Source organism: Lutzomyia longipalpis, chromosome 1 (assembly GCF_024334085.1).
Source record: "Lutzomyia longipalpis isolate SR_M1_2022 chromosome 1, ASM2433408v1".
Taxonomy (NCBI): domain Eukaryota; kingdom Metazoa; phylum Arthropoda; class Insecta; order Diptera; family Psychodidae; genus Lutzomyia; species Lutzomyia longipalpis.
In genome coordinates this window covers 5,181,478-5,202,685 of record NC_074707.1, presented here as the reverse complement: position 1 = coordinate 5,202,685, position 21,208 = coordinate 5,181,478, and the positions used below count along the sequence as shown (strand labels likewise).

The 21,208-nt window shown below is 33.9% G+C and overlaps 3 protein-coding genes across 4 annotated transcripts in view; 2 read left to right on the top strand and 1 right to left on the bottom strand.

Annotated features, from left to right (window-relative positions):
* Positions 1–12,026, top strand: part of LOC129786659 (uncharacterized) — a 40,715-nt gene extending 28,689 nt beyond the window's left edge. For both annotated transcript variants that reach the window (XM_055821813.1, XM_055821812.1), the window contains 5 exons: positions 6,646–6,887; positions 6,955–7,058; positions 7,410–8,033; positions 10,226–10,348; positions 10,440–12,026. In XM_055821813.1, the coding sequence (XP_055677788.1) occupies positions 6,646–6,887; positions 6,955–7,058; positions 7,410–8,033; positions 10,226–10,348; positions 10,440–10,526 (1,180 nt within the window). In that variant the 3' untranslated portion in view covers positions 10,527–12,026. The remainder of the gene's footprint in view (positions 1–6,645; positions 6,888–6,954; positions 7,059–7,409; positions 8,034–10,225; positions 10,349–10,439) is intronic.
* Positions 1–21,208, top strand: part of LOC129786719 (glutamate-rich protein 2) — an 871,459-nt gene that overhangs the window by 514,725 nt on the left and 335,526 nt on the right. The window lies entirely within an intron of this gene.
* LOC129786688 (probable isocitrate dehydrogenase [NAD] subunit alpha, mitochondrial) lies at positions 15,828–20,124 on the bottom strand. Its single transcript, XM_055821862.1, has 5 exons — positions 20,040–20,124; positions 19,439–19,606; positions 19,192–19,370; positions 18,912–19,127; positions 15,828–16,936 (listed from the first exon to the last, which is right to left on the bottom strand). The coding sequence occupies exons 1-5, from the start codon at positions 20,070–20,072 to the stop codon at positions 16,462–16,464; spliced, it is 1,071 nt and encodes a 356-aa protein (XP_055677837.1). The 5' UTR covers positions 20,073–20,124; the 3' UTR covers positions 15,828–16,461.

The window sequence follows — 21,208 nt, the reverse complement described above, 5'->3', positions numbered from 1 at the left end:
GGAGTCATACATTTCCCCGAGTGTGGCTGTCTTGTGGTGCTATCGCATTATCACTTAACTTTTATCAGTATCCGAACGCAACCAATACATTTAGGATTCCCCACAATTACGATTTGCTATCACAGAACCCACGAGACGTTGGAAAAGGTTTTTGGGGTCCACCACAGTTTTGTAGTGGGAGCCATTGGAAAAGCACACGCGTAATTTCCATCATACAATTCGGAGAAAATAAAAACGGATCGTAATACGGTCTCAATAGGAGGAATCATTGATGGGATTCTCCTTCGCGAAGCACGTGCCGTGAACATAAAAATTTGCTATTTGTGCTACTCTTTGCGTCTCTTTTGCCTTTTCGACAGTTGAGTTTTTTTCCTACTGCTGAACATTTTTTTCATCGCAAAAATAAACATTTTTCCCGCTGTGATGATTTCTCTTCGCTCCAAAAGACAACGACGAAGAATTTTCCTAAAACACAGTTCAATGTGAAATGAAAGGAAAACATTTTAAGTTGTGTATGGTGGAGTAATTTTTTTTTCTATTGGTTGAAGATTGATTTTTTTTTATCTTGGAACGTGTATCCCTTCCTCCTTCCCCGTGGAGAGGAAGGAAGAGAAATTTGCGAGAACGTGAAAAGTTACAGAAAAGAAAATCCCCGAAGGACATTGAAGGATCACGCCGTAGGGGGAAAAAGTTTTTTTTGTTGTTAAAAAGAAATTTGTGTGTAATGGTGCCAATAATTCAGCTGTGATAGAGACAATATTCCAGAAGAAAAAATAAATAAATAAATCAAAGCAAAGATGACGACGGGAATCCCTAAAGGAATTATTGCAAAATATCAGCAAAGGGGTGAAGATGCGGGGGTGGTCTTTGGGACAGTTGCAGAAAGTCTTACGGGAATTCCTGGTGTTTTCGAGTAAGTTCTGCATCAATGTGATTGTTGCTTTGAAAGCTCTCAAAAGCATATGGCAATGATGAATGTTTAATGCCAAAATATCTTGTCAACATCTGCGTTGAGGGCAAAGAATGGCATAGAAACTTTGCCAGGGTAGTTGTGGAAAAATCAATAGAAATGTATTTATTTATTAAAGAAAAAAGCGTGTCTCGCACAGCGCGATAGAGACCTTAAAGCAGATGTTTCAATTCACCCAATTAATTTTTAATCCTTCATACACCTTCCGCCCGTCCTCCTGTCCTCTATGTGACTTTTCTTCCAAGCGCGACAAAGGCAAATTTTCACACAACTTTTTTCCAAGAAGTTATCCAACAATAATCCTTGCGTGTGAGAACCCCCTTGCCGGAGTATAAAGTTTCAACCTCTTATCACTGTCTCAGTGTCTCTGTAAAAATTCTTATCACTTCTGAGTATATTTTTTCCCCGATAAGGTCACCCAAAAATGGCTTAACATAATCTGAGAAAACTATGTTGCGAAAGAAAATCTTCATGGACAAGTTCACGGTGATTTTTTACTTTGAAGCGGAATTTCTGTGTTAACAAAAAATATTAATTTGCTAAACCACTTTGCGGGGAATAAACCATGAAGATTCCCCGCTTAAAGTTCATTCAATCCAATCATAAATAAATTCTCTGATGAATAACCTTTTAAAACTTCATGCGACAATGACTACAATTTAAGGAGAAGAATATTTTTCAATTTATTTTTGTAATTTGAAGTTTTTTTTTTAATGTCTTCTGGGTTTTCAATTTGTGTGTACGCACCACCCATGAAATTATAGGTTGTTTGCTTAAAGTTTAGAAAAAACATTAAAGTTTGTTCTGCTGTTTATTTTAATAATATTCAATTTAAAGAACATTTTCATGCAGCAATTTATATGAAAAATAATTTTAATCAAATCATATTGGAGTGCAATAAATAACCCAATTTGCAGGAATATATCACATGTAGTTGATGCGGTACACGAAGAAGCTTTATCTTTTATCAAATTGTTTTTTTTATTAAATAGTTTAGAAAACAAAAAAAAATGCAGACGAGGGAATAGGATTTGTAGCGCTCGGAAGAGAATTAAGAGGTTTTCAATAAATTTGAATTAGAAATAAAAATGTTTCTTTTGGTAAAATTTTAATCTTACGTGAAAGACTAATTTGGCCACTCTGACCAATTGATAAAAGTAAATGTTGAAAGAAATTCATCACGATGCGATGGTCAAAAAAGTCTTCCAAATCTGATAAAGATTTCTTGATTAAAAACTCACTGATTAATCATTAGAACGAATGTTTCTTACGTTTAATGAGAAATAAGAGACTAATGACGTCATTGTTAACTTTTTTGGCATATATTTAGTAGTTTTTTTTAAGATGATTTCATATTAGTTTTTTGATCGTTTTTAAGGCAATGCGAAACTCCATTTGTTTCTAATATGAAATCATAGCCTGCATTAAAATGAATAAACTCCTTTTCAAATGTTCCAAAAATTTCTTTAACGTGTACCGCACAAAGTATGTGAGTATCGTGTATTAATTCACTGAATACCATTTTGCGATGTATGTAATATTGATAAATGCATTATCTATTAGATTTTCTGGTGCATCAAAGTACATTTAAATTGAATATGACACAGATACGAATGATGCATTTTATTAATTGAGCTATTTGCCATTTTAATTCAATGAAGTGGTGAACCAACATTTACCCCCAATTTTCCTTCTCCTCCGCACATTTTCGCGCAACTTACTGACGACATTCACGCGACAAGAATGAAAACTGATAGCAAACTCCTTAATCTACTTCTATTCGTAATATTTTTTTCACCTGGTGCGAATATATAAATTAAAATAAAAGAATGAATCATCCACAGATGGGAAATTTGGGATTGAACAACTGCCTCAACACATATTGTTGAGGATTTTTGCACCTCTTGAGACTCACAGGTGTCTCGAACTGATAAAACTTTTGGGTTGATTCGCACATGATTAACAATCTCCCTCACATGGTGGGAGTTTATTTATACATTTTCTTCGCACAATTAACAACATTTTCTTTCTGGCAGAAGTTTTTTTTTTTTCAACGTAGAATGATGTATTTTTCAGCGGATAGAGACACATCTCAATTCAATGTTTATACACGCAATTTCCCGCCTTTTTCCCACCTCAACTTAATTGCTCTATGTGGTAATTAAGGTGTGTGTGTAGTATCCACCTACCCGAAATGAAGAGGAAATAAAACTACGAAATTATTTAAAAAGAAAAAAATAAGGTGAAAGATATAAAAATCACTGAGAGAAGCTAAATTTTACCCCAGTAGCACAGAAATTGGCGAAATTATTGAAATATCTTTTGGGTAATTTTTAAAATTGATTTGTTGTGATAAAAATTTCGCATTTGTGCCAGTTGGTGTGCATTGCGGAGAAGACAAACAAAGCTTTTTTTTATCACATTTGAAATTTCTTCACCGATGAGAGTTTCTCAATGAAAACAAGCGCGGAGAAAGAGAGAAAAATTGTTGTGACATTGTTGGGATTATTTCTCGTGAAAGATGCCATAAATTAATGGTTGATAAATTACTTTTTACCGAGAAATATGTCGGGCGCTCTCTTGAAAATTACCTTGTGATGATTGCCTATTGAGATGGTGCAGAGATAAATTACGCAAAGAAGCAAAAGAGAGGAAAATCTAACAGAGAAGAAAGCTTCTTCTTGTGGAAAAAGCTTTTCTCTTTGAAAGAATTATTTTTTGAAACTTATTATTTATTATTATTTGAACTCCCCTTAAAAATCCACGAAGTTCAGGTTTTTATAAGATGTTAACGTTAGAAATAAAAATTAAAAAGAAACGTCAAATATTAAAAAAAGAAACATCAAGCGTTAGAAAAAAATGTCAAAGTTTAAAACAAATGTCAAGACGCATTAGAAAAAATGTCAAGCAAAAGAAAACAAATGTCGAAATTTAGAAAAAAAGGCCTCAAGCATTAGAAAAGTATTTCATATGTACATTAGAGAAGAATTTTGGATTTTCCGACGTATTTTGTAACTTATGAATTTTTGAATTTACGTTCACCCGGAAGCGTAGTTAACTTTTTGCTTAATTATTCTATGCAATGAGCATAGAAAGCTCTGGACCTAATGCTTTTTAATTCTTTAGAATATTTAAGCAAAAAGTGAACGACGCTTCCAGGTGAACGTAAGTTCAAAAAATTCATAAATTAGAAAAGAAATGTCAAAGGTTAAATAAACTGTCAAACGTCACCAAAAAAAACATCAATCGTTAAAAAATAAACGTCAAAATATTAAATGTCAGGAGGAATGCCAAACGTTTAATTAAAAAACGTCTTTTAAAATTAAATAAAAAAAATCTAAAAACACATAAATTGATATTTGGCTACGTTACCTGTCAAAGAGATTAAATCGATAGGTCAGGTGAAATAATTTCCGCATGAATCTGTATGTGTTGCAAGAGAGTGTGAAGCGGCTTGAATGGATTTCCCTCCCAAACACATGAGAAATCACTTGAGGGTGGAATCATGTGAAAAATCTTAAGAGCATCTTATGATAAGAACGGAGTGAGATTCAACTAATATTTGTGATAAATGGCAAGTGGGTCATATGTTTCATCTATAGATCAAATGACACGTGCTCTATATATCGCATATCCTGCTTAGGTATATTTATAGCATCATCAAATTGAGTTCACGACCCTCCCAAATGACACACAAATATGTCATAACGATCGGCAGTGGAAGACGAAGTGGCTACAACACGGGGAAAAGAATCTATTTTTGACCAAAAAGACGCACATTCTGGATTTCTCAGAGATCATTCACAAAAATTCCCACCTTCCCTCCCTCATCTGTGAGGTCTATTTTAATCCATCACTCATCATAATTTCGTGGAGTACGCCGTGGTTTCTTGACACAATTCCCTTGCAAACATTCACCCATTCATTTGACAAAGTTTTCTGGTCAATTGGGCTCTCAAGTTGCGGCACAAAAGCCGCCATACATTGAGTAATTGCGCGCGAGCACTTTTACTCGCACCCAATGTGAAAGAAACCAGACATTTCAAAAAGGCCCCGCGCGCAAAAAAAATTGCTTCTTCATGGAAATTTATTGTGAATAGATTGACGGGTGTGAGCAAGAAAAGTACGAGAGTCATGAAAAAAGCATTTCAGTTTAATTGCACATACATTCACACAAAATTTCATGCTGGGGTGAGCGAAAGGAGCAAAAGGAGAAGGAGGAAAAGAGCTCCCAAAAGTCAATTTAAACCCCATAAAATTCTCCAATTTTGATGGGATTTATTTTTAGTCCTCCATCCACCCCGCCGGTGTGGTTTGCAAGTGGTCGTAAAATGCAAAAATGTTGTGGGAAAAAATGTTGTTGTGAAGCACGATTTACAATTTTCACAAAATAAACAACAAACAAAGTACTTTCCACATATTGAGCATCATCAAATATTCTACATAAAAAAAATCTCTCAATTTTTTTGAACTTGAACTTTGAGACTTAAGGAGAAAAATGTTGAGGTTGCACAAAATAAGATTCGGTTTAGAGAGAATATTTTCGCGATTTTTCTTTCATTTATTTCTTGAACTACATTTTAAATAAATTCTCAGAGGATTTATTAAAAATCTTCTTGAAAATTTTTGCAAAGTCTAATTATAAAATCGTCCAGAAAATTCAATTCTTAACCAATATTCTTGTAACTTCGCGTAAAAAGTTTTAAAACTCTTCCTTTAACAGATTATATTGGATTTTGGGAAAATAAAGACTTTTTAGTTAATTAAAATCAATTTAAAATTTTCTTTACAAACATTTGACTTTTTTTTCAAAATTCAACGTTTGACGTTTCTTTTATACGTTTGACGTCTCTTATCCATTGATATTTTTTTTTTTAACGCTTTTGGGTATATCCTTCCCGATTTTTCGTATTTCGAAAAAAATAATCTGTATGAATTTCCTTATTTTCTTCGTCAAAAATAGCAAATTTATGTTAATAAACTCCTTTACATTTTTTTCATCTCCTAATCTTAAAATTTAGCTGAAGAAAACAAGTTAAAAACATTAAAATCTTTTAATTAAAATTGTTTACACAAACTGTGTGCACCTCTGACCTAATTATCGTGTAAATTAAGTGGAAAATTACCTTCTTTTTAATTAAGTCCGTGATTAAAATAGAGAGACATTATAGATATACCTACTTCCTTTAATTTATAAAAAGCTCAAAGTCAGGTCAAGCTGAAAGTTCTCTTTGACAACAATACAAAAATACGTTGTGGCCTAAAAAAACTTTAATAAAAATTCAACCAACTACTGCATTTTATGATTTAATTTAACTTTAATTTATTTAAGAAAAAAAAACCTTTATTCGCATGAAAGTAAAATGTTGTTCAAATTATCTCAAAACTTGAGCTTTTTTGTACATAATAGGTTTAACCTACTTGAAGCCATTTTTACCCTTCATTTGGGGGCGAAACTTTAACTCCTTGACGTTTCAATTTGCTCATATTCTGTGCATGAATGAAAATTGATGATGTGGCCTGAAATTTTCTTTCACATATCGATATAAAAATCCCTGAGCGCATCCCCAATGAGAATATTTTCCTCCACATCTTAATTAATTAAGATTAAAGATCTAAAGATGAGACTTTTTAGAGAATTTAAAAATGTTCTTCTTGTCATGTTTAAATTAAAGATCTGTGAGGCAGCAGTTGACGCCGTCAGGAGCTACTGGCACCGTGGCGAACAACCGCAGCGTGAGTCCAAATCAGCAGCTGAAGGGTGCCGGTGGGGGTGGCAGCGAGAAGGAGGCGAGTACAGGGAGTGGCGGCAAGGATGCCGGCAAGGAGAAGAAGAGGAAAGAGCTGAGTAGCTCGCGCCAGAAGAAATTCCACCGGCACTTTCAGCAAGTTTCCGCAGAAGAACGTGTGATTAATTGTACGTCCTTCCTCTTTGGCACATCATCCATTTTCAATATTAACATCTCTCTCTCTTTTTTCTGCAGATTTTTCCTGTGCACTCGTTAGTGATATCCTCTTACAAGGACATTTATACATAACTGACAATTATTTTGCATTTTACTCAAATGTTTTTGGATTTGTGACAAAGGTGAGTTTAGTTTGATTTCTCTACATGCAACATTAAATATTTGGGGGAGTTTTCTCACTCTCTCTCTGATGTAAAAAAAATAACGAATAAACTGAAAATGTGGGAATAATGAGTAGAAATTTATTACCTAATTACGTGGGTGGGGATTTTTTTTGTCGATTTTGTGCTTATTACGAAGCAAAAATTCCTCAATAACTTTTAACACCACACAAATATTTTAATTTTATCTACAAATCTAGATTTTAATCGACATTTAAATGCTTTTGCAATTTAATTTTTATTCCATTCAATTCTTTTTCTTTTCGTAAAGAGAACAATGATTAACCTTTGATCCTCCTTTCCCACGTTTAGCTCCTCATTCCAATTGTGTCTGTGGTGAAGATTTCCAAGGAGAAGACAGCAAAAATCATCCCTAATGCCGTTGGGGTGGCCACAATTGACGAACGACACGTCTTTGGGAGCTTTATGAGTCGTGAGGCGGCCTACAGGCTGATGGTTAGCGTTTGGCGACCACTGGTACCGGCTGAGGAGGCCCCTGAGACACCCGCAACAAAGGCACCGGATGTGGAGGTGTCCGAGTACAGCATTGAGGAGGATAGCAGCTGCTCCGTGAGTGGCAATGAGAGTCCAACGCAAATTCAGGAATCTTCCGCAAATAGTGATCCAACACCGCGTCAATGGGTCGCCCCCATTTCCGTGGTTGATGGCCTCCCGCCGGACGAGATGGTCTTGCCGGTCATTGTGTCCACAAGTCCGAAACCTGTGATCTTCCGCCAGGCACCACCGCCACCCGCAATGGCTGCGAAGAAGTCCCTCGCGGCACGATTGCGCGTGAAGGTCCCCAAGAATTTGCACATTGTCCACCTTGGGATGGTGCTGGCGGTCGTCCTCACCATCTTCTCCGGTTTTCTCCTCTACAGGATACTCGATATCCAGGCCAGGGCCAATGAATTCCCCACACATGACTACAAATGGGTGAGTTTCTCTCCTCTTACTTCTTTCTTTTCTCTCTTAAGAGTCTTTTGAGTCATTCATTTTTGCATTTTCAAGTATCTTGCAATATGCAAAAGTTCTCTATGTTATAAAAGTTCTGTATATTTGCACATCTCTCGAATTCATCTTTGCATATTGTTCTTCGTATTGTTAAAAGATGGTCAAATATTTGTAATTTTGCAAGAGTTTCAAGGGGAAAGAATAAATTAAATTGCGGAGAAGAAGAGCTAAGTTATTTTGGAGGGAAAATACCGTCGAATGGGGTGAATGGGGCCATGGGCGTTGTAAGAAATTTATTCAAAGGGGTGCTTTTAGAGAACAATTTCATTAAATATTTTTTATCTTTTTTTAAACTCGACATTTAATTTTGAATACTTTCGCATTTTTATAGTTTTTGACGTTTCCTTTCAAACGGTAATATTTTTTTTAACATTTGACATTTATTTTTAAATGTCTGACATTTTTTTCTAATGATTGAGGATTTTTTTTTACATTTGACACCAAAATTTGAATTCTTAAAGTTGTTTTCTAATTTTAACGTTTTTTTTCAAACGTTAGATATTTCTTTTAAACGTTTGACGTTTATCAAAGTTTAGAGAATTCTAAAATAATGAATTTCTTCATAAAATAGAAGAAAAAAATAAAACTTTCACCCCTACAAATCTTTGATTTAAACGTTTTGCTAATTTTCGTTAAGAAATAAGGATTTTAACACTTGGAGGATTTTTGTGGACACTGTGGCCATTTCGAGTTTTTTAATCGTCATAGATTAAAATGTATTGAACCTATCGTGATAATTATCACGTCTATGTGTAGGGAATTTCAATTACTTTTAGTTAGGTGAAAGAAAACCCAGAAAATATTTTTCTTTTTATAAGATAATTAAGATCAAAGTCGAAATTATACGCGGAGGATGAAAATGGACACAGTGGCCATTCAAATTCTCATACATTTTTGACAGCTTTTTGAGGTTATTTTTCCCCGTATTTTCCAAATCAGGATCTCTTGTTAACTTTTCTACGATGAAAATCAATAGTGTGAACTCATTTTTATGCCGGAAGTGGTCAGATAGTTACTTAGAGAACTGAAGGAAGTGATTATTCAGTCGTATTAAGAAAATCGGCAAAATTGTAGCAAAAAATTTGATTTGAAATGGCAATTTTGCATTGATTCTACGCAACTTTTTTTCATGATTAATTATTTTGATAAATTATTTAGAAATTGAGTCAAATAATACTTGAAATAGATTAAGGATTAATTAAACTTTCGAACCTCATTCAATAAACAGATCTACAATTAACAAAACATTTAATATTTGGCCTTTTTATTATTATGGACACTGTGACCATTTTCATCCTCCGCGTAGGTAAAAAGTGTTCGGTCCTATAGTAAGTGTTAAAGAAATTATTGATAACAATTCTTGTCCAAATTCACCCCAATCTACTGTAAGCCTTTTATAAATGCACTCTATATTTTATATGATTTTTTTAACAGAAATTTCAACGCACAATTATTATAAACTAATCGCGTGTTAAACGGAATTCCTAAAATTTCTAACAAGAACATCAAGAAAATTCTTTTATGAATTTTTCTATTTTTTCCACGAATTTTCCTATAATATTTTCACAGAAAAAATCTTAATCCGTGTTGTTTTTTTTTTCAATCTCTTCACGATTTTAATTGCAAATTAAATATTTTGAGCATTTTTTAGTGTAAAAGAAATCAGATAAGAATCCCCTCCAATTTACCCCATTTGACTCTTCTACGCCACATTGTATCAAGATTTGTGTTTTTACTTCCTCCTTCTGCGTGTAAAATCGATGTTATATGTGAAAAACAAAGCGAGAATATGAATTACAATGAAAATAAATTAGGGTTTTAAGCTAGATTCATGCGATCTGAGGCATTTGATAAGGAAACTCAACAGAGCATGAAACACCATTTTGGATTTAAATAATTTGTAAATAAAGTATTGAGTTTGTTGATAAACTCTCTCTCTCAAGTCTTATTGCGTAATCAGGGAGTCTCTCAGGGTAGGAAAAAATGAGAGATGTGGCGCCTTCCTTCTTTCTAATCATTTTTCCTACAGAGATTGATTCATCGTGACTTTGTTATGAATACAAAACAAAGAATAAAAGAAATCTAATTTTTTTAATTCTTTTTTGCCTACATAGACTGGCAGCAAGGATGACAAAGAGCTCTATGCTGAGGTCTTACGATGGCAGAAGGAGCTGCAGTCAAAGAGTCTGGAGGAGGCGCAAAAGATGCTAAATTCCAATTTAGATCAAATTGTAAAGGTAAATAAAAACGAATTATCTTCTCTCTCCGTCTGAGAATTCTTTGCAAAAGCAATTAACACAGAATAACTCTTAAACATCTCAATTGTAGGTGCGCGAAAGCCTCGAGACACTTTCGACGCTTATCCATGACAAATTGGACACAGATCCGGCAGCAAGCAACTCTGGACCCACATAAAACTGGAAGTTTTATTTACTTCTTTTGTGTTGTTTAAAAAGTTGCCCCGCGGATTTTTTTATTTTTGGATTTTTCTTCATTTTCAATGTGAAGAAAAATTCGCAACAAATAAATCAAACATGCTAGTCAAAGTTTTTGGGCAGAAAGTTCCAAATAAACGTGCGTGGGAGGCATTGCTCAACTTTTCTCCACGACTTTTTTTTTATTTATGCGTGGAGGGAAAATAAAGAAAAAAAGGAAGCAGCTCCTTCATTTTATTTTTTATTTTTTATTAAATGTTGAAAGGACCTGCGAAAGACTGTGGCGCAAGAAAATGTGAAAATTCTTGCAATAGTGGTGAAATGTTATTTTTGGCTCCTAAATCTTAACTTATTTTAGTAGAATTTAATTAATTATTAAATAATATTTCACAACAATTTGTATAACGTGTTAAATGGTGAATTAAAAAAATTGTAATAAGATCAAAAATGTAGCCAAAGGAGTAAAATTTGCCAAATATAATAAATTTAAAAGAAAAATGGTGAGAAAATGGGAAGAAAATCAAGAAAATAATTTGAAAAAATTAAGGATTGATGGTTTAAATGGGCGCAAGGTATAAACTTTTCATCAGTATAACCTATGGTTAATGATTTAAGAATGAAAAAAGACACAAATACAAAAAAAACTATACATATTTCCTTAGATAAGAAAATTATTAAAATGAAGAAATTAAAAAAATAAAATCAACAGATTAGATCAAGATTTAGAATGAGATCACTGAGTGATCTGCATAAGCAATTTCTGATTTTTATTTCTCTTATTTAGATCAATTTTTTTTCATTGTGGTTTAGAATTTGGGGAAGGAATGGCAAAAAAAAAAGGTTTTAAGAGAAATAAAAATGCAATTTGATGGGCAAAGTAAAATACATTAAAAATGGAATTTTTAAGACTGTGGTAAAGAGAATTTCTAAAATTCTAATACGAAAATGTTTTTTGATAAAGTGACTTGAGACGGATTAAAATCCAGAGATGGCAATTTGAGGTAAAAATCATTTGGACTTGATTGCAAAAGAATATATCGGAAAATGGTGGAGAGAATCCAATAAAATAGCTTTCAAAGTTTATTAAAAAAAATATTTAAAACGTAAAATTTCTTATAGTGTCAAGTTATTGAATAAAAAACAAAACAAAACATTAGCATTGTATTTAAAGGACAGACAGAAACGTATTTAATGGCTTTCACCGAAAAAATAAAATAGAAATTGACAAAAAATATATTTAATCAATTAAAAATAAAAACATGATATCAGAAAATAAAATTTAAAAGAAAAAAATCAAGAAAATCCCCCAAAAATTAAAAATTTCCACTGAAAATTTCTCAAAACAATTTTTTCAAAAAAGTTGTTCTAAAACACTAAAAGAGAATAAAAAAAATGTAATAGGAAAAAGAAATCCAAAAAATCGTATTTTAAAGTGAAAGAATAAATGAGAAAGGAAATAAAGAAGATAAATTCCGAAAAATTTCGTCTTTTTTCTTCCCATCGAAGCAATAATTCAGAGGAATTCTATTTAAATTCTTCTTAATCCTTTTATTACTTCTCAATGGAGCTATTTGGTTTCGTGAGTGTTTGTGTGGGAGGTTTATTTTTGGGGCAGAGTAAACATTCAACTAAATATTTTCCCCATATTTATTCACTTTATGGAGCATTTTTTGGTCAATGAAAGAGCAAAAAAAGTCGCTTTTGTTTAATATTCCTTCGGTGTGCAATTATTCCTTTAAGCAACAGTACCTGGTCGCAATTTCAGAAGCAGGTATGAAGAATAAATATTCTTATATTTAATTTTATTCTGTAAGCACAATTATTTATTTCACATACACATATATACACACACCGGCTGGGACTGTCGCCCTTTTTCATGTGGTGGAGAAGCTCAGCCTACGGTGGCGTGCGCTTACTCTCAGCGCAACAGCCCAACTTGACATAAAGTAAAATTAATTAATATCTCCATCTTCCCCGAGAGCTTCATTCTCCATTGCTGACTGATCTCCCCATATCTTCAGCTGATCGGCCGTATAGACTCCGTGGAAGGGTCGTTGGGTAAGTTGTGTTGCTGGAGTGTCCACATTCATAGCGATAGTTGTTCAATACGGATTGATCAACACGGTCCACTTCTGTGGGCGTGGGTTCGAACCCCACTTCTGAAAATTCTACCTTTTGTTAATTAGTTTTATTTTTTGGAACTTTTTCTAGAATGGATCCTTCAAATTTGACAGTATTTCTGTCACCATAGTATGTTACAGGGCGACTAAATGCACTTGTCAACGCTTTGGAGAGGAATTAACGTGCGCTATCGTAAGAAGTCGTTCACTACATTAGTTCTTCACGCCCGAAGATTATGAACCATATTCCTATTTTTTAACACAGGAGTATGGTTCATAATCTTCGGGGGTGTCGATGTTATTTTGAGTTAATTGAAGTTTTTTCACGTGAAAAACTGCTCGTAAAATATTGGCGCATTCACGATTGATTTGATTCACTTTTGTGATTCACTTTTGTGATTCACTTATGTGATTCACTTTTGTAATACACTTTTGTGATTTTATTGGTTTGTCCAATATTTATTCGGATTTCTAACCTAACATATTTACCAGTATATTTAATGAGGATGAATGAGATAGAAAATTAAAATTGTACTGAATTTATGTAAATATTGGACAAACCAATACATCACCCACATACAGTCCTTCCGGCTCCAGTTTTTATTTCTGTAAAAAAAAACACCACAACGACACCTACGACCGTAGTGGTAGTTTTTTTTTTTTTTTTAATTTTGCAACCGTAACAAGATGAACTGATTTCTTTTACGACGTATTGTAGTCCAATTTAAGATTGGCTACCAAAATTCAATTTGAGCGGTAGGGCGCAGCTAACTAAATGCCCCACATGCGCTCCCAAGTCCCAACGCGACAAATTCGATTAGAAGAATAATTCCCCGCCACCTTGACATCAAGTACCCTCCTAAGGAAAAATGCTTGTGCCAAAATAGCGACACCCCCCTCACAAGAGGCTAACCCCACGAGAATTTTCCATTTTTTTTCCTTTTATTCGATTTAGGGTTTTCTCGAGAAAATGACAGGGGTTATAATGACTCAGACCTAAAGTCCCACGCACTATTAACGTACCCAGAAGATGTACAGTTAACTTCACCTTTTATTTCAAAATACATGAAAAGGGTTTATTTCTTTTACACATCTTCAGTTTCTTGGTCATCATACTCCGCCGCTTCCCGCTCTCCCCTGTCAGCCTAGGGCTTAATTTTAACCGATACATATACGGACTCAAATGGCTTGTTAGAGAGCTGCGTGGTAGGAGTGTCCACCACCAGATAGCGGTCATTATCCATCACCTTGATCACGTACGGTCCTCGGTATTGTTCCAGCAATTTCCGGCTAGCCATGAGACTAGGGTCTGGAAAAAATTAGGACTACAGTATGATTTTTTTTTAATGAAGTGAAGGAAAGTCGGATTTTCGGTCAAGGGAAAATCCGACTTTCCTTCACTTCATTTTCAAATAGTCGCCCTTCTTTGTTTCTGAATTTTGTCATGCTTTGAACTCTATAAATTTCTCTTGTTAGAGAATCTGATTTTCTGTAATTCAGCTAATACTCTCGCATCGATTCCCTTCGATGTAATTCAATTTAATTAATAGAAGAATTCTCATGACTTGGATGGTCTCTTCAATCACCACTGTCCTTTCGGAGTCTCGGAGAAAAAAAAAACTGAAGTTTTAAATGTAGACCGGCCACGAGAACGTCTTGATTCTTATTGGAAAGTTGATGTCGAAGTGCTCTTTTCCTGAAAGTTTGTTGATACCTCAACCGAGAAATATAATATTGAGACTGTTTTATTTACAAAAGAATTTTCCAAGTTCTTTCATACCTTTGGTAATTTTGTATGTAAGAAGAATGAATGAATTAGTACGTCTTATCAGTGTGAATGACGTCTTTCTTTTACCTTCATGAATAAGCGTTAGTATGATGGTGTCCGGGTCGCAAGTAACCAATTTTTCGTATTGCACTCACACTTCACACTAATTCTAATTCATGTGTACAATAATAAGTAAGGAATTACAGAATTTAATTAATATAAAATATAAGAAATTTCCCTGGCATTATTTTCGATTTATTTGATTCTATGGTTGACCGATGATGAATGTCAATTGACGTGTGTTGTTTCCCTGAGTTTCCATAAGGCGGCGTACGTGTTGAACCAACAGCGAGGTGTCCCAGTTACAAGAGTTTATTACTTGGAATTATCTTCCGTTTTGGGCTGTTTGGATTTCGAAATGACGTCCGGCCCTGAAAAATTTAAAAAGAAGAAGAAGAAGAAGATCTTCCGTTTTCAGTGAGTCGCTTTTTTCTGAAAGCAGACAAATCAGTAGTTCATCTGCAGACAAATCAGCATTACATCTGCAGATAGTCGACCGATGAAATACTGATTTCTCTGGTTTAAAGAAAGAAAAACTGAAAATGGAAAATATTTTTTATTAATAAACCGTGAAAATCCCTTTGCAAGTATGTAAACAGTCTTATTTTTTCCATGACTGTATCTTCAATTTTTAACCAAAAAAAGTTTAAATTAATCTTCAAGACTTTGCGTAATATTTCGCCCATGTACTGTATGCTGTATTAATGCTCAATAGAGAAGAATAAATAATTCATATGGGGCGCAAGGTGATCTCAACAACTTTGCGTGACACTGTATAAATAGAATTGATACTAAAAGGCAGCAAAAGCGTGAGATTATTGGTGGTTCTTTTCTCACAAAAAACATTTCCACCCGAAAAATATTCAAATTCTCTTCCATAGAACTTTAATTGCGCGCATTTCTCCACTAAGCTTCATCTTCTCTCTTCCCCCGCATGCTCTTTGCCCCCTGAGAGATGGTGGGGTAAATAGAAGAAGAAGAAAAATCCTGTGATATAAATAATATTAATTTTTCTCTCTCGGTTTTTGCTTATGTGGGGTAAATAAATTAGTTAGAGAATCTTGTGGTGGGATAATTTAGTGTCTTTTGAGAGTTGTTTTGCGTGTGAACGTGTGCGGGAGGGGGAAAGGAAGTCATGACCTTTTATGAAACATTTCTGTTCTTAACGGAGAAAAAAAAAGACCCAAATGGACGATAAAGAAAGATGCTGTGAGGAAGAGACACAGCGATGTGATTTATTGTTTACATTTCCTCAAAGAGATAACCCATTTGATGCCAAGAGGAGGGCGCGGGAAGACTCTTTGTCAATTTATTCCTCAAAAAAAAAACTCTGTTGGACTTTAAAACCATTCTTTTATTTTTTCTTCGAAATTATTATATGATTTTTGGCATAAATATGATTTATTTTATTTATTTTTTTGTGTCACGGAGCTAATATAATTTATTACATAATATTTTCTATTTTATTTTATAGAATTAATTGTAAAATCAATAAATAACAATTTGATTTTATTCTTCTTCTTTTTAAGTATCTATCTAAAGCCGTCAAATTTATTATTTTTTCTCTCTTACATTTTAAAATATTTTCATTTGTTGTTGCTATTTTATAGATTGCCAACAATTCTTGCAACTTTTGCAAAGAAAACACTGAGAAAAAAAATCAATTCAAAGAGTTGCAAAGAATTTTTTTTCTTTTCGTTCAAACAATAATTTTTGCAATGAGAGAATAATTTTGATTTATTTTAAAATAAAATCAAGAAAAAAAATATGAGATGTTTTCCAATGAAGGATGGATAAATTAAAATTGCTTTTCATTTACTAGACAACAACAAAAAAATCTCAAAAGAAATTCCTTTTTTTTCTCTCTCTATTTTGCTAATCAAATTATAATACTCGTGGACGTTACGCCGAATAAATTCTCTCATCTTTTGCTTGGTAACTAAACAATGTATGTAATTGAGAACATTTTAGAGCTTTGCGCAGATCTCATTTGTGAACTCTGAGCACTTGGCCTTCCCCCCAAGGTCGCCCGTGAGGTATTTGCCCTCCTTGATGACCTCAAAGGCCGCCCGTTGGATGGCATCCGCCTGAGTGTTCAGATTCATGTGGCGCAGCATCATTACGGCCGACAGGAGTAGGGCAGTGGGATTGGCGAGATCCTTTCCCGCAATATCGGGCGCTGTGCCGTGCACGGACTCAAAGAGCGCCCCATTGAGACCAATATTGCCGGATGGTGTGAGCCCCAAACCACCCACGAGACCCGCACACATATCCGACAGGATGTCACCGTAGAGATTCGGCATCACCAACACATCGTACTTACGTGGATCCTGCACCATGTTGAGGCACACCGTGTCCAAGTAGCGCTCCTCAAATTTCACATCCGGATACTTTTCAGCGCTCTCACGACACATTCGCAGGAAAAGCCCATCAGACATACGCCTAAGCGCAATGAAAGGTAAGTTTTTTTTTCAATGTGAGAGGAATTTCAAGGATAAAGGAACTTTTAAGGAACTTAAAGCATTAAGGTTTTTTGTATGATTAAGGACAAAGAATTTTTCTTTTTAATTTTCTTTAGACGATTTTACAAGGAATTTATGAGAAAAAAATCTCAAATTATTCGCGTTAAATAAAACTTAAAATAGGTAAAAAATTGATTCCGAAAATCATAAAATTGAGAGATAAAAAGATCGCAAAAGAAAAATAAAAATCACTAAAAATTAACCTAACAAAAACACATTTAATTATAATCGCAATAATTCAATGAAAAGCTAATAAATCACTAAGAAAAAAATTTATAATAAGATTATTCGCGTTTAATAGAATTTTAAAGGAGTTTATTCATCGGAATATGCTTCCGATGTTTTGAAATATTTAAAAGGAGAAGGTTTTTGGTATTTTCTGACAATCTTTCTAAGTGATCCCAGTGGAAAAATTTGGTTTTCTTAAGCGATTTTTTAAAATTCTTTTTTCAAGATAAAAACGTATTGTAATAGTTCCACGAATGAAGAAGTTTTTCATCATATATCGATGAATAAACTCCTTTTAAATATATTCTGAAAATCTTTAAGTTGGAACAAAAAGACCGCAAAATTAAAAAAAAAACGCTAAAAAATTTCTAATACAAAAAACTTTATAATAAAATTGCAAAAATTAAAGAAATTCAATAAAGTCATTAATAAAATGTTTAATCTTTTATCAAAATAAAAAAAATTAATTTTTTTAAGCTTGCTTTAGCTCTTTATAATTCATTAAAATTAATTTCTAATTACAGTCGAACTTGAAAATTCAAATTCTAATTAAAAATCCTGAAACTGTGATCTAAACTGTGATTAAACTGTGAAAGTGAGTTTTCTGAATGAAGAACATTTTCAAAATGAAATTATTCTTTAGGAAATGATACGAAAAAATTTCGGAAAATTATTAAAAGCAATAAAAAATGATCGTTAAAATTGCAAAGAAATATTTTAATTCTAATTTTTGAATCAACTCAAAAGGAGTGTATTCGGTTTTCTATCAAACAATCCCTTATTTAAGGAAACAATCAGGACATACGGAATCTTATAGATTATCACTTTAGAATAAGAAATCTCCAAATAGTCTTCCATAAAGTGCTCAAAAATACAAACAATGACGTCATAATTGTATTTTTTTATCTCTTAAAATGCATGAAACATTCGTGCTAATGATTTATCGATGATTTTTAACGATTTTTATGCATCATGCATTGAAAGAGATAAAATCAGAATCACAGCTACTAAGTGACGTCACTATTTCAATTTTCGTGAAAAACTGCACAATTTTTCTAGTTAATCCCAGCGGAAAATTAAAAAAAATGTTTTTGGTAATTTCCTAAATCTTTCCTTTAATTTTCTACAAGATTACTCGTATCACCCGATTGTTTTGCCGAATTCGGCCATAACCCATACAAAACGAATAAACTCCTTTTCCTTTAAAAAACTACAAATTCTCTAAAAAAAATCTTCTGCAAAAGCTTCTATTTTTCTTCGCATTGGAGGCCAATTAATTCTTTTAATTGCATAATTTCTCATTAGATTCTCTCTCTGAGTTCTTTTTATGCAAATTCTCATTGAATTTACGTTCATTTAATTAAATTCTCATGCATTTCCATGAAAATCCAATAAAATTAATTGCCTGCCTGGAAAATTCTTCATCTGTGTGGGAATGCCTCTTTGGTAATGGAGACTTGGAGAAGAATTTTCTGGACAATTTCTCAGGAAATTATCAATGAATTTTGTCACATTTTGGGGAGTAATTTGGGATTGAATTGTGTGACAAAATACCTGAATTAGCGTTTTGTGAATTGAAAATTTACCTTGAAGTGCAAATTAATTGGGCAGAAGCTGGAAAAGGGGGAAATTGGGATTTTTTGGAAGGTCTTTGAGGACTGACTTACATGATATTTGCCTTGTGCACAGCCGTCACTTTGGTTCTATTATTGTCCTTTGCATATTGGAAGGCGAATTCAGCTACCCTCTTGGAGGCTTCTTCGGTGATGAGCTTGATACTCTGCACCACACCATCCACAATTTCGTGCTCAATGCCAGAGTACTCGCCCTCGGTGTTCTCACGGATTGTCACGACGTCCACGTCATCATAGAGGGTTTTGTAGCTAAAGAGGAAGATGATTTGAGTTTGAGAAAATCTTCCGGAAAGCCGGGAAAGATTGAACTCACCCCTCGAGACTGCGGCATGGCCGGACGTTTGCGTAGAGATTGAACTCCTTGCGCAGAGCAAGATTGAGGGAACGATGCCCTTTGCCCACGGGTGTCATCAGGGGCCCCTTGAGACCAATCTTGTTGCGATTGATACTCTCAATTGCCTTCGGTGGGATACCAAATTTCCCGTCCGGATACTGCAAGACAAGAATTTGTTTTTTAATTCTCTTCCTCCCACAAAACGAGCAAATCATGGCCTACTCACCCGAACTGGAGTAACGTCGACGGATTCCCATTCAATGGGTACTTTGGCTGTTGCAAAGATCTTCTGGACAGCCGCTGAGATTTCAGGTCCGATTCCATCTCCTGGGATGAGTGTGACTTTCTGGACACCTGAGGCGAGTCCTCGTGCACCTGCCGGGGCTGCCGAGACCTGAAAAACAAACCCCGAAAAAGATCTTTCATTAGTGTGGCAAAGTGGCGCTGTCCGGAAAATTGACCCAATTTTCCCCAGTGTGTCCTTGTCGTGTCCTTCAAGGCCAACCTCAAAAGCACTTGACACACAATCACGCCCCCTGATAAGCCATCCACATGTACTCCACCTCTACCCTCCTGCCCAACTAAGCCCAGCACTTTTCCCCCCACGAGATTACATAAGATTTGCGCAATTGTTGCAAAAGTTCTGGCTCTACTGAAGATTCTCCGCAACCGCGGACTTGGCTGTTGATGACCTCCGTGGGGCTTCCCAGGGGCGGCAGGGGCACGACACAATCAAATTGAGTCAAAACACTGATAAGGGGGCATTTGGTGTGCAAATGTGTGCTAATGAGATGCAATTGGTGTGATAATTTTGCAAATTTTCTTACGATTTTGCGGAGGAACGGAAAACGTGCTGCCATTGCGTCAACGAAACTATACCATACACTGCTTTGCCAGAGAGAGATAGCAATATGTAGCATAGTCATGTGCAAAATGTACAATGAGGTGCGCAACAATAGTAGCATGAGCAGCATAAGTATGAGAATAACATAATTTTTTTCTCTTGTTTTTCTGTGGCTTCTTTGTTTAGGATTTAATTGAATTTTAAATAAAAGTAAGACAATTTTTAATGATTTATTTAATAAAATGGTCAAGCGGTTAGAACGAAATAAAATCATAAAAAAAGAGGAGCAAAAAAATCAACAGAACGTAAAAAAAATCGACTTATTTTCTGCGGAAGCAGAAAACTAAAAAAAAAACTGTGCACAAATTGAAATTGATCTAATATTATTTATTTCTAAGGAAGAACAAGGATCAGGAAAAAACTAGCAAGGCCTATAAAATTCAAAAATGATTTTTCTGAAGAATTAAATATAAAAAATTTCAAAGAAAAACTTTAAAAATTGAATGATGTGCAGGAAGAACTAGAAGAAAAATCTTATGAATAAAACATATTTAATATATTTCACAATTTTTATCAATTTAATTCTAAAATCAATAATATCAACTAATGTTTTTTATTGAATTACTTTTTAAAAAAATAGCAAAAATAAATTATTATCTCAAGAAATGTTTATGCTATTATTTTTCACACAAGTGTATATAGCCCTGTATAGGTCAGGGTATAGGCATTTATGTGTGCGAGAGCGAGATAAATAAACATAAAACTGACAATTTTAAATCAAAAATATTTCAAATAAATTCCGTTTTCTGCCGATGAAATTTTCCGGCGCAATAAGAATTTTCTTGGGAAACTTGGAAAATAAAATATAAAAAAAACTGATAATTCATTTCTTTTATTCGTAATTTTTCTTGATTTTTTTATGGCTTATAGTTTAAGTTAATTTTAACAATGAATTTCTTGAATGAATAATTGATTTTCAGGATCTCAAATGGAGATTTTTAAGACATTTTTCCATTAAAAAAATCCTTTAATTTAACGAAACAATAATATTTCTTACGATTAATGGGTTGATAAATATCATTACTCATAGTAAAGTTTAAGTCATTCTAGCACAAGCAACCACTTAATAACGAGGCTCCTTAAGGCTGACGT

What these genes read in the sequence shown, in the direction of transcription:
- LOC129786688 (XM_055821862.1), bottom strand. Translation starts at nt 20,072, where the DNA reads ATGGCAGCACGTTTTCCGTTCCTCCGCAAAATC. An exon ending in TCGACGTTACTCCAGTTCGG is followed by an intron (nt 19,371 to 19,438) that starts GTGAGTAGGCCA and finishes CTTGTCTTGCAG; the next exon opens with TATCCGGACGGGAAATTTGG. An exon ending in CCATGCCGCAGTCTCGAGGG is followed by an intron (nt 19,128 to 19,191) that starts GTGAGTTCAATC and finishes CTTCCTCTTTAG; the next exon opens with CTACAAAACCCTCTATGATG.